Genomic DNA, 14,220 nt, shown 5'->3' with positions numbered 1-14,220 from the left:
CAGCTTACAACATACAAACAATTAAAATTTTTCATGTCTTTATTGAACACATCTCATTAAACATTCACAGTGCTGTGGAAAAGTATGTGAACTTTGTAAGTGACTAATTTGTTCTTGTTATCTGGATGATCGACAGCTGTTTTTTAGTTTTGTGATAGTTGTTCATGAGAACCTTGTTTGTCCTTAGCAGTTAAATAACTCACAGTTCTTCAGAAAACTCCTCCAGGTACTGCACTTTTATGGTTTTCCAGCATCTTATGCACATCTGACCCCTTTCCAACAGTGCCTGTATGATTTTCAGACCACCTTTTCACACTGGGGACAAGTGATGGACTCAATTAGGCAAAAAGGTGCTCAAAAAGGTAATGCGATACATTAAGACTTGGGGGGTGTGAACTTTTCACTTACTTTTTCCACAGTACTGTGAATGTTTAACGGGATGTGTTCAGTAAAGACATGAAATATTATAATTGGTTATGTGTTGTTATCTTTAGCACATTGTGTTTGTCTACACTTGTGATGAAATGAAAGTTTGCGACCAATTAATGCAGAAAACCAATTAATTCCAAATAGTTCACATACTTTTTATTGCCACCGTATATTCTATCCCATAACGCTAAACTTTCTAAATGTCTATGTTCAAAAATCCTTCATTTAACATGTTTTTTTTATGCATTTTGTTTTATGGGGGCGCTTAAGTGTTGGTTTATTCTTTGGATTATTTGAATTCATCTCTCCACTAAAAGTTGCTGTTTTGTTGTAATTATTTCTGTAAATTTAGGTTATATTAGTAGTGTCATTCTCATATTCATTATTGTGACCACACACAGTCTGTTTACAATGTCTACAAGGGTGAGAAGAATATGTAGTTAAATTAAAGTTAGTGGAGTAGTTAAAGTAGTCAAATTCGCTCTTTGGTGATATAGGCATGTTTTTTTTATTATTATTATTTTACATTTGAGCTCCTGGCCCTGAGGAACTGTCTGCATGTCCTTGCTCAGGGGCTCTCTGTCTGTCTGTTTCTCTCCTCCTCTCCTGTCTCCAGATGTTCTTTTGGTCTTCTTCTCTTCCGCTCTCCAAAGGCTGCCTCTCTTTGTCTGTCTCTCTCCTCCTTTCCCCCTACTATGTTTCATGAAGGTTGTCTACTCTATCCCTCACTCACACACACTCTCTCTCTCTCTCTCTCTCTCTCACACACACACACACACACACACACACACACCTATAGCCTACCTCTTCTCCTCGGCTCTCCAGGGACTGCCTCTGTCTCAAATACCCCTAACCGATAAACACTTTATTAATAAACTGTCTTTAGGCACTTTATGTCCACTTTTCAAATATTTTCTCAATTTTTATTGAATATAAATGCCTTTCCGATCTGATATGTGATGGGGAAAGGGAGAAGAGCAAGTTCAGCAAAAGTTGGATTCGGACTTGTGTTGAACGCGTCAAAAGCTACTTTCAGGTGCTACACTCCTTACAGCCTACGCCACTATAAACATTAAGTGTTGCGCCTCTGTTTTAATCTTGTGTGGCCCAACCAGACATTGCCCTCCGTTTACGGCAATGTAAAAAAAAGAAAGAAAGAAAGAAAGAAAAAGAAAAAAGAAAGAAAAGAAAAGAAAAGAAAAGAAAAGAAAGAAAAAGAAAGAAAGGGGGGGGGGGTCTTCCCCTTGCTTGGGACCCAAGTGCGCATGGGCCCCTGCGCCCGTTCCCATAATACCCATTGAATAATCCGGCCCAGGTCCTTCCAGTCAAGTCTGTCCACTTGACGGCCATCTTGGTCATACAAGACCAGACCGACCTTGATGACAGATCCATCAATCAAAAACGGGTCTACCATAGGTACTTTCAAACGTGGATTTCCATTGGCTGTTAAAATCTGATCAAATGGAGCAAATAATGTGTGGCATTTATTTAATATAGACGCTATATCTGGTTTGAATGTACCCTAAGTATCAAAATAGTGCGTTTCTAATTGTGTTTTGCGGTTTGGAACGTAGCCTGTGGTACTGCAGTGCGCCAGGAAGCGCATGCGCATGCGTGAATCCAATACGGAAGCGATATCGCTATATAACTGCATGTTGTTTCTACCCGTAATCGAGGGAAGATGATATTCACGTGAGGTATTTTTTTTAACGTCATCGCAACAGTCTGTGTTTTCTTGATTTCGTACCTTTCATTTATGTTACATTTTAGATTTAGTACATTTGAAGAGAAATAGCTAGCTACAGATGAAGCTTTAGCGTAAACGCTAGCTGACTTCATACCTGGCGGTCTAACATTAAGATTATGATTTGAATTTAATATTGCGAGTATATCTTCATACTGTAAATGTGTAATAAACTGTGTGGATGTCAAATACAGTTACAGACATGCAGAAACATAATGAATGTAAATCCTATTTAAGATCCTGTAACTCTTACAATCGCGATTATAGTGGCGGTTTCCCCCCCCCCTGCTTTTCTACTTAGGTGACATGTATTATGTATTTGTGAAAGATAGTTAATTTAGTTCATTAAGGCTGTCAAATCGCCTTTACAGCTACAAAGTAGTCAATTTATTTCAGAGTGGACTGAAGAAGGGTAATAAGAAGAGATAAAATGCCAGCGCGAAACACTGTAACGAGTGGAGTCAGATACTCCAAACTGGCCAGTGATGATGATGGCTACATTGACCTTCAGGTGAGAAATGAGACTGAATTACACTTGATGACGTGACACTTGATTAAGACCACAGAAGAAGAAAACAAAAAAATCACTTCACCAATAATTTCCAGCACCAATATTTTTTTCCTAATGTTTAACCAAAACCTATACACGTTGTATATTATTATAATATACAGCCTATCAGTATAACTAACGCGTGTAGCATGTAAGTAAATCATGAAACGGTGCCTGACGGTCAACTATTAATCGATTTCATGGTTTAAGCTTTGTTTAAAGTATTAATATATGGATTAAAATATTAATCTATAACATTGTGGTGCTCAGTAAGGTCATTGCACAGTAAGGCCATTAACCCATTAACTAACTGAGATTGGTGCCACCTATTCGTTTAATAACCTAGAGATCTTGCAAATCTGATGTACCAACTTATCTTGGGTATGTATACTATAGACCAAATGAACTTTAGGACACTATGTTGACATCAGAGGGTATTAATTGCATTTTCCTTTTGACATCTCAGGGCTTTAACTTAAGGAGAACAACTCTGGGCCAGTATGTATAAAGTTTCTGAGAATTACTCTTATAAATAGTCTCAGAAGGCTATTTAAAACCCAAAAATATCCTTGTTGTTTATTTTTTTGTATTTTGTTTTGTCTGAGTAAAAATGTGTTTTAAAAGTTCACTGAGCAACTCGGCTCTTAGAAGTTAATATTTGGAGTAAATCTTATGTATGACAGTTGCATTACTATAAAACAATGAACCATGTCCCATTTCCATAGTACAAGTAAATAGAAGTGCAAAAGAAACAGGGGATAAGCATGGTCATACTAGTGTTGATTTCTTCATCATCATCATCAACATCATAATCATAGTAGTAAATGCAAGTAAAATATGTTTCATAAAGGCAGGTGTATAGTTTTAACAAGGACATCTAGTTACAACTGCTAATCACAGATAATGTGAAAACTTTATGACAGCCAACTATTAATATATTTCATTGTTTACGCTTTGTTTAAATAGTCATGTTGATCCACACTGTGGCATGGAAAAAAATATTTTGTGATATTGCTCTTTCCTTTTTGTTTTAGTTCAAGAAAAGCCCACCCAAGGTCCCATATAAAGCAATCGCCCTGGCTGCTGTTCTTTTTCTCATCGGCTCAGTTTTAATCACCATTGGAGCGCTGCTTTTAGCAGGATACTTTGAAGTTCAAGATGTGAGTAGAAGAAGTGTGCTTTTTGTCCTTTAAAGCTATAAAAAAATTTTATATCATTATCAGCTTGGTAAAAAAAATCCCCAGACACTGCTGTACACATCCAAGGGCTGTATGAGCTATGTATGCTGATGTCATCCACACAAGTTTGCTTTAAGAATACTCTGAATAATTTTCTGGTCCTCACCAACTTCTATAAACAAACAAATAACCTCAGGTTACAACAAAAAAAAAATGCAACAGATTTCAATATGTAGTCTTTTCCTCCAAAAAAGTAAAGTAGCATTCAGAAACCAGGTGGGAAAATTATGTACACCTTCCTACTTTCACAATCATTAAGAGAGTAATTAGCAGCCAGGTGTTACTAATGAAATGCACAAGATTAGTTAATCATCAAAAATTGTGATTACGTCTATAAAAGCAGAACCTTTGGCAGTTTGGTGTTCTGGAGCACTCAGTTGTGTGTCTACATCATGCAGAGAAGAAAGGACATCAGCCATGGCCTCATAGAAGCAATTGTTGCTGCTCATCAATCTAGCAAGGGTTATAAGGCCATCTCCAAACAATCTGAAATTTAACATTCTACAATGAGAAGGATTGTATGCAATTGGAGAGTCTTTAAGACAGTTGCCAGGAGTGGGTGTCCCAACAAATCCAGTCCAAGGTCAGACCTGTTTAATGCTCAGCGATGTAAAGAAAAACCCAAAAGTTACATCATGTGATCTACAGGCCTCAGTAAGCATATTAAATGTTTATGTTCATGATAATATAAAAAATGACTGAATAAGTATGGCTTTCATGGAATGGTGATTAGGAAAAAGCCCCTCTTCTCCAATAATAATATGGCAGAATGACTTAGGTTTCCAAAATTGCATCTGAACAACCACAAAAGTTCTGGAACAATATCCTTTGGACTGATGAGACCAAGGTGGAGATGTTTCGTCATCATGCACAAAGCCATGTTTTGTTTTTGCCAAACACAGTGAATCACCACAAACACCTCATACCAACTGTCAGTCATGGTGGTGGAGATCTCATCTGTGCTTGGTTTTCAGCAACAGGACCTAGAAACCTGGGAAACTTGCAGTCATTGAGACAACAATGAACTCCACTTTATACGAGAATATTCTTGAGACAAACGTGAGGTCATATGTCCAGCAGATTAAGCTGGACCGAAATTGGGTCATATAACAGGAGAATGATCCCAAGCACACAGCAAATCAACATCTGAATGATTAAAGAAGAAAAAATCAAGGTGTCAGATCCAGACCTCAACCTCACTGAGATACTATGACAGGTTCTTAAGAACGTATGCCTTCAAACATCAATGAACTGAAGCAATTTTGTAAAGAAGAATGGGCCAAAACAATGTGAGAGATTGTTAAACTCCTACTGTTTACTTTATTATTGTTGCTAAAGGTGGTTCTACATGTTACTGAATTATAGGGTGTACAACTTTTTCCCACCTGGATTCTGAATGTTGGTTTACTTTTTAGGAAAAATGACTTCATATTGAAATCTTTTGTGGATATTTTTTGTTTGTTTTTGTTAATTAAGATTATTTGTTTGCTTATTGGAGTGGGTGAGGAACGTAGTTTTAATTTAGGCCCTGATGAACACATAGAATTGAAGGAGGGCGTACTTTTTTCTTCCTCATGACACCCCCACCCCCCATGACTGTATGCCCTTAAATAGTGTAATATTATACATAGATTTACTTTGCATTTTATTTATTTATTTATTTATTTATTTATTTATTTTTGCCATACATTGAAGACATTTGGGTTTGAGATCAAAAGAATGAGATGATAGATCAGAATTTCAGTTTTCATTTTCAATTTAATTCAAAAAATGGAACTTTCATATATTCTAGATTCATTACATACATGAGTGGTATTTTTCAAGCAATCAAAAATATTGGAACATGTAACTGACAGGTGTTTCTTGATGCCCAGCTGTGCCCTGTTAGATTGATTGTTTTCCCTGTGAAGACAGAATACAGATATGAGCCACAAAAGTTCTGGAACCAAGATTAACCTCTACCATAGTCATGCAAAGACCAAAGTCTGGAGAAAGAATGGTAAATAGTCTATAGTCTGCATTAGGGATGCACCGAAATGAAAATTCTTGGCCGAAGCCGAAACCGAATATAATTAAAAACTCGGCCGAAGGCCGAATACCAAACACGTTTTTTCCATTTATTTTGCCATTTTTTCCACCATTGCATAAATTAGTCAAAATGTGCTTTTTACTATTTTGTCTTGCTTTTCAAAGAAAAAAATCAATTACAAAAACTACAATTTCAAAATATTTATTTAACACTGAACATTTTTTTTCATTCCAGCAGGCATAGCCTACCAACAAGGCACAATATAACTTTAAATAAATAAATGAGTAAAATAAAAATATTTTTATGTGGTCATCTTTGAGCCCCCTTGAATAGTCGATGTTAGGCCTATAACTGACTGCTGGAAGAATGTAACATTCTGTAGCCTACAACAGAAACGTGCATTAAAAAGTGCATTGACAAGAGTGCAAAAAATGGTTCTATTCGGTTCTATACGGCTGTTTATATTAGGGATATATACCGCTTGCGTCCCTGTACACCTCGTGGAGTATTATAGTAGATACTGGATTTGTCTGCCTGGCCTTAAATAAATACGTCTTTACCTGCTTCCATACTCTACTCCCTTACGTCTCGCGACGTGACAGAAACAAAACAAACGCACAGAAAACATCCGAAGAGCACGTAGCTCGTGCATGCGCGCGCCCCCTCATCGAGGTCGTGACATTCGCGCATCTCACGCTGGTGAATAGGCTATTTGGTCGCATCGTCAAACACATCATTGTTCGGTCAAATTTATTCGGCCTTTTCACTTGCTATTTTCGGTTGCCGAACATTCGGTGCATCCCTAGTCTGCACTTATATAGCGCTTTTTTCCAAACTGCTTTTCACTATGTCTCATTCACCCAGTCACATACACACTCAAACACCAATGGTAGCAGAGCTGCCATGCAAGGCGCTAACTTGAGATCGGGAACAACGTGGGGTTTGGTGTCTTGCCCAAGGACACTTCGGCATGTGGAGTCATGTGGGCCGGGAATCGAACCGCCAACCCTATGATTAATGGACAACCCGCTCTACCACCTGAGCCACAGCCACCCAGAAGAAAGGATATGCTCATGATCCAAAATGTATGAGCTCATTAGTTAAGCACGGTGGACGTAGCATCATGGCTCGGGCTTGCATGGCTGCTTCTGGAATGAGTTCACTAATCTTTATTGATGATGTGTAGTAACTTGTGATGGTAGCAGAGGAATGAATTCCTCTGTCAAGTCTACAGAAATATTCTTACAGAGAAATGCATCCAATCTAATTGGAAGGAACTTCATCATGCCGCAAGGCACACTGCCAACACAACAAAGGACTTCATCAGGGGAAAAAAGTGGACGCTTTTAGACTGGAAAAGTCAATCACCAGACCTTAACTTAACAACTGAAAGAAGCTGCGGTACAAGCATGGAAAACAGAGAATGAAGAATGTAACAGTTTGGTGATGTCAGTGGGTCACCGGCTTGATGCATTTATTGCAAGCATGGAATATGCAACCAGATATTAAGAAGTGTTATTTACTTGTTTATTTTTGCTCTCCTAATAATTAGTTGGTCTGCTGTTGGATGTTCTAAGTTGGTTATCACATCTAGATGTAAATATCAAAATAAATATCAGGAAATGAAAGCTGAAATTCTGATATACTGTCTCATATTCAGATTTTGATCTCTTTAGTGTATAGCAAAAAATAAAGAATTGGCCTTGCCATTCCAATACTTTCAGAGGGGACAGTAAAACTGTATAGCCTAAAGAAGAATTAAAGCTTTAAAAACAATTATAATTTTAAAAATATATATTTGTAGGCTATAAATGGCTGTTATTTGATGTGTAGTACATTATTTGCTGCTGTTTATTCACGTTTAATTGCACTAAGACGTCCTGAATTAGATTTTGATTTATCTAGTCAACCACTGTTGTGAATTACTTGAGCCTTAATGCCTATAAATGAGGACCACAAAAATGGTATTATCATTAGACTGAGTCTGTGCTTTTTGTTGCTGATCCAAGTGTGAACATTTTTAGAAGAGAGTGACATTACCTACCAGTACAGTAACAGTACAAACATTAAATTATTAGGTTAGGTAGACTGCATGCAATTTCAAGTAGTTAATTTAGACAGATGTTTATGCTTTTTGGTTATATAAGAGTATGCTTTTTGTTAAGTCAAACCAGGTGTCTTGGAGCAGGAAACCCATTTGCAGTTCATGAACTGAAAAGAAATGAGATTAAGGATCATTCATTCTGGCTGGTAGGGTTGAACTCTGATGAGCACTCCACAGATGGTGTGAAAACATAAAAACCTCTTCGTTTGTTTTTTTGCTTTCAGAAAGATTTCACACTCAGATTAATTTTTAAAAAAATTAAACATTCACTAAGCAGGCTGTGGTAGTGCCAAATAGTAGTGTAGTGTTTGGTAGGGTAAGGGTTTTAGAACAGCACTGTGATGATCCTGCTCAGGGGTGGCACCACTAAGCCCAAAGAGGTGGGGCAAGATTTTTTTATCTGAGAGAAGAGGTACATGTGTCATTTGTCTGTAAAAACAGACTAACTATGTATTATGTTTTTTTGCATTATGGATCCACGGTCTGATTATAATCAACCCCACATGCTTCATTTAGCATTTTACTCCTCATGCAACTAATAACAGCAAAAACGTAGTTCACAAAATAAGACTATAATAACACAAAATAAAATGTAACTGTATGTTTCACTAAACATTTTTCCAGCAAGCCTTACTTACTTTATGTGCTATATTGAAGAATGCCATTTGAGGAATTTTCCTATAATCGATTCAGAGTACAGAATATGTCACTTCAAATATTGAAACGTTAGCAGTACTGATTCAGCACACGATTATTAAGTGCCAGTGAGTGTCAAAGCATGGTTAACCATTTATCGCTCATAGGAGATCAACTTTAGGTGAAATGTCCCACACCCCAGCTGAACTGGAAGTTTTGATTGGAGTCAGGCTTGTCTGTTACAGCCTGGGGTGATGGGTCACCGTCCGAGTAGTTTCAGAAGTGCCAGGTCAAATACCAGCTCACCCCTGTTGCTCCAGCGGCCGTGATCCTGCTAGATGACACAAATATAAAGAGCTAGTAATCTAACTAGAAAAATCGCATGATTGTATTAACTCATGTATACTGCCACAATGGTCAAATTAAAATCCAGAGCTCTTAAGGCAAGCAAAATGTTAATGTCATTAACAGTGTACAGTATACTTATAATAAAAACAAAAAGTGTAAATACTTGTCGTCTGTTTTTTTTTCTTAAAACTGCCAGTGTATATGAAGTACCATGTTGAAAAGAAGGTAACTAAGACATTTTACACACACACCCCCGCAACACACACACACTTCAGAACCATCATCTAAATATCTATTTAAAAGCACAGACTTGCAATCTTGAAAACACTTAAGCTATAAAAAGTTTTGACCTTGGATTTCACTAGAGATGGTCGCTGCATGATAAAAGACTGAGCATCTAGTCTTGCTGAAAATACACAATTAAAGCTGTATTCAGGGTTCAGAACCTAGTGTTATAATGTTATTTCTGTGAGGTGCCACTCCTACTAGAATTTATGTCAGCCATTAATCAGGATAGACTAAAGACAAGCAGGCAAGCATGATTTCATGACTTAGTCCAGATGGTGTAACAGCCTCTGAATTTCTAGCTTGCACTCCTGTATATACACACACACACACACACACACACACACACACACACACACACACACACACACACACACACACACACACACACACACACACACACATGCGCGAAGATGAGGCAGGGTCAATATTTTCTCTCAATCAAGGTGATAAAACTGGCAATCAGACCTTTAAAGGACATTTACTAGTCTGAGCAGACCATGTCAGCTGGACATGGTAATTTAGAATGTGATTAATGGTAATGTACCCTTCTTCCTTACCAGTGCAGTAGTCAGATATTTATCTGATTGCCATCTCATTTATTATTGTTGTTTTAAGATGTTTTACCACACCATGATACGTATAGAGATTTATGTCCTTTCTGGAGGTTTTCCATGAATGACAATATATTTTATTTCACTTACAGCACCGTGAGCGCACTATACCTGTCCTCATCATTGGAATTCTGGTCTTCATCCCAGGATTCTACCACTTGCGGATTGCCTACTATGCCTATAAGGGTTACCGTGGTTACTCTTACGATGACATCCCAGACTTTGATGACTGAGTAACATAGAGCAATGTTTTACTGGTGTTTATAACTGATCTCTGAAAAAGAGGTCTCCTCCTATATCTGCTGGCACAGCTTCAGTCAAGAGAGGCTTGACTTTCATATTGCATCTGTAAAAAAGGCTGGTAATTTGAGCCTCAAGAATCCCATGTATGGATTTATATTCCATATTTCAGAAATGGAAAAAAATTAACATTTCTAATGCTATGCTGTCTTTAGTGCAGATTAAAATTGAGGCAAGAGGACGCAAATTGAAATGTATAGATATTGGTCTGTTAAACTTTTTTACTATTGTATTTGATATGTTACTACTGTATAATAGTTTTTTTTTTATGGGGAAAAGTATTCTGTCATCCCTGGGTCAGACAGAACTCTGTTTAAAGTCTGTTGAATAGCAATATATCATGACTAACCCCTCCTATGACTGGTTTCCTGCTGAATCCTTACTACTACATTCCATGGTTTATCTTTGATATTTATTATATGGTACTAGAGTTTTGATCTGTTTAAAATGCTGATATATAAATCTATATAATCCATGTGCTATATAAATCTATCATTCTTTATTTATTTAATATACACTGCTCTTCAGTTCCTGTGATTCCTCTTCATTGTAATCAGTTAATATCTATATCAAAGTAAGTTGCTTTTAAGTCTTCAAATTAAACAAATACCTCTGGAGGAAAAGTTGCCCACTTTGGATTTTGCTAACAAACAAGTGCCCCCCCCCCCAAAAAAAGCATTTTAAAGATATGTGGACATTGTAATGACATCTACTGCATTTGGCAGACACCTTTATCCAGAGCAACTTACACTTATCTAATTTTTTATACAACTGAGCAGTTGAGGGTTAAGGGTCTTGATCCAGGGCCCAGCAGTGGCAGCGTTAGGATTCAAACTCACAACCTTCCAATCAGTAGTCCAATGTTTTAAACCACTGAGCTATCACTGGCCATCTAACTAATGAAGGATAGGGACATGTAAAATATATTTAATACAACCTATAAACATCTACTATTGTTTTATATTAAATATTTTATATTAAAATATCAAATTAACAGTTACTTGTTGGGCAGTAATTTGGAAGCACACACTGATATAAATATTATATGCGGCGCCTTACGCCCTCTAGTGGCTTGAAAGTGAATATATTAGGAAGGAAAAAAGACGCAAGTGTTTGTTTCTATAAGTGTGATCTTTTTTTGCTTGTTTGTTTGTTTGTTTGTTTGTTTGTTTGTTTGTTTTTGTGGTCAAGACCCAGAAACAGTGTGCTTTATAAATATAAATTATAGTTTTTTTAATGCAGACCTATGCTTGCATATGGAGTTAAAATTGTTTCATAATTCCAAATAAATAGATTACGATTCACAAATAAATGTTGTGAGATTTTTTAAAAATTCAACAAATTCACAAATGCATTGAAAGAGATCCACAAATATATGTTAGTAGTTTCACAAAAATAAATTATATTGACAAATATTAAAGCTGCAAGCAGCGATGAACTGGCCCTCGCACCCGGGTGCATGTTGGGGGCTGTTCTGCCCAGGGAACACCATTCCACTTGTTTAAGCACTTATATGTTGTTAGGAGTGTATCACAATGTAAAACATGTAATTTCCTGTTGCCAGCAAGTGGCGCTATGACTACCACTGAATATTGGCGTGTAGATGTCTTCAGGCCAGGATTCGTATAAAACAGATTGAACATTGTATGTCGGAGTTAGTGTAAACATGTCAGTTCATGTTGCCAGCTGGTGGCGCTATGAATATAACTATTGTATGTCTTCAGGCTGGGACTGTTATCAAACGTGAAGTTGGGAGCAGATTGGACATTGTATGTTTGAGTTATAACAACTTCCTGTTTCATGGCGAAACTTAAAACTTTGTGAGCCATTTTTCCACACTCCATTCTGGATGTAAATGTTCACCGGTTCTGACGAGTCTGAAAAGTTTCCTGAGTTTTCGGGTATGTTCAGGGCCTCTAAAATGCGATTCATTTGAGAAAAGAAGAAGAAACAGAGAAGATCCCATATGGCCTCGCACCAGCGGTGCTCGGGCCATAAAAAATAAGATTTGCAAACATTTTTTTTTGCCCTGCATTCATTTGTGAGTTTTTAAACATTTGTAGCGTCAAGAGTGGACTCCGCCCACCATCTACTCAAGCTAATCGGATAACCGCCACAGTGCAGTGACCAATCGTAGCACGTTCTCGCTCCAACCAATCACGTGTTGTTTTTACAATTAGGGCGGGAACAGAGTCAAGCCTTTCGCCAGGCTCCGCACTGCGAGCCTCCGCTGACTGCGCGCGCACCTTCCCAAATGGACGAGGTATACTTGGGTATACTTGACGCGCTCGCTGTTGTAATATTCTTTGAAACGGAAGGGGGCGACTCGGAGTAATCGTCCTATAAACCAACAGGAAGTAGCTGAAAGAAGTAGTTTGTCGGAACAACCATAGCAACGCTTACAAACAAGGCGTCTCGCGTGTACAGTAGTTGCTGAATACTGAGGAGGAATTGTTGTGTTTGTTGTTGACGATGTTTGTTTTAAGTAAACTTCACTAAAACCCACAGTATGAAAAAAGAGCAAAGAACCATACAAGAATCATATAAAACCCAGTAAACCTTGAGATTATCACTTGTCACATTACAACAAAATACAGGCCTAGCTGTAATTATGAGAACATGTATAAAACTAAATTGAACCTCAAATTTTTATTCATTTCATTAAAACTTTTATTAAACATGGACCATTACTTTCATTAAATTGACTTATTATTTGTTGTAGGCTCATTTTATGAATGTTAGCAATTACAGACATAAGCAAAAAGTGGGAGCTTCCTGCAAAGGTCATTTCTCACATTTACACAATCAGGTGATTATTATGTATCTTTATGTATAGAGACAAAAGAAAGATATTACAGAATGATCACTCTGTATGTTCACCCATCCATGTAAATGTCTCTATGTATAAAGACAAAAGAATGAGGTTTGTTCACTGTATGACGGTGTAGTGTAGTGACTGTTTATTTGTGAAGAAAACATGGTTCTGCCACAAAAAAAACTTTCAGCTTTGGCTTTATTCTTTCAACAGTATGTACAAAGCAAATCTAAATCACTATTTTTAAAAACCTTTCCATGAATTTTGTGCCATCTCTATGGTCCCACATGGATGGATCATAGAGACGTCTGTACAACCGTACCTTTTGGCAAGAGTCGCCACCAAGTCATTAATTTCCGGATCCGGCGCCACGGCAATTTACAATAAATGCAAGTTACAATAAAGGCAGGTTGCAATAAATGCCAGTTACAATAAAGGCAGGTTGCAATAAATACAAGTTGCAATAAATTCAAGTTACAGTAAAGGCAGGTTGCAATAAATACAAGTTAAATAAAGACAGGTTGCTATAAATGCAAGTTACAATAAGGGCAAGTTACAATAAATGCAAGTTACAATAAAGGCAGGTTGCAATAAATGCAAGTTACAATAAGGGCAAGTTAAAAGTAAATGCAAGTTACAATAAGGCAAGTTGCAATAAATGCCAGTTACAACGCTCCCTCGCGCGGTTGCAGACGCGTCGAGTGTATACCAGGCTTCATATTTGTGGATCTCATTCAATGCATTTGTGAATTTGTTTAATTTTTGTGAATCTCACTACATCTATTTGTGGATCGTAATCTATTTATTTGGAATTGAAACCATTCTAACCCCATATTTGTATCCTTTCGTTTCCCGGTTTCTTGTATAAATTGGACTAAGGTATTAGACTAAACGAGGCAACAGAAGTAGTACAAAAGTTTATTGATACAGAATCTCTAGAAAGAAAAGAGTAAATTAGGTAAGGGGGGAGGGGGTTGACGGTTACAGTCAGAAACAATGGGTGAGATTGTTACTATATAGTTTACATCAGTCCCCCGCACGGGGGAGGGGGGTGTAGAGGGAAGGATACAGGGAAGAATGGAAGGGAGGAGAATGGTGAGGAGGAGGAGGAGGAGTAAGAGGGGGAGG

At 37.4% G+C, this 14,220-nt stretch overlaps 1 protein-coding gene across 2 annotated transcripts; it reads left to right on the top strand.

The window, feature by feature from the left end:
• Window positions 1-2,032: 2,032 nt before the first annotated feature.
• On the top strand, window positions 2,033-10,943 carry tmem230b (transmembrane protein 230b). 2 transcript variants are annotated; one of them, XM_017466838.3, is made up of 4 exons: window positions 2,033-2,126; window positions 2,545-2,684; window positions 3,758-3,883; window positions 10,070-10,943. In XM_017466838.3, exons 2-4 carry the CDS (start codon window positions 2,604-2,606, stop codon window positions 10,208-10,210), a joined length of 348 nt encoding a protein of 115 aa, XP_017322327.1. In that variant the 5' UTR covers window positions 2,033-2,126; window positions 2,545-2,603; the 3' UTR covers window positions 10,211-10,943.
• The last annotated feature ends 3,277 nt before the right edge of the window (window positions 10,944-14,220 follow it).

Source organism: Ictalurus punctatus, chromosome 5, assembly GCF_001660625.3.
Source record: "Ictalurus punctatus breed USDA103 chromosome 5, Coco_2.0, whole genome shotgun sequence".
Taxonomy (NCBI): domain Eukaryota; kingdom Metazoa; phylum Chordata; class Actinopteri; order Siluriformes; family Ictaluridae; genus Ictalurus; species Ictalurus punctatus.
Note: the sequence above shows the minus strand (reverse complement) of the source record. Positions and strands in the feature narration are given on the sequence as shown.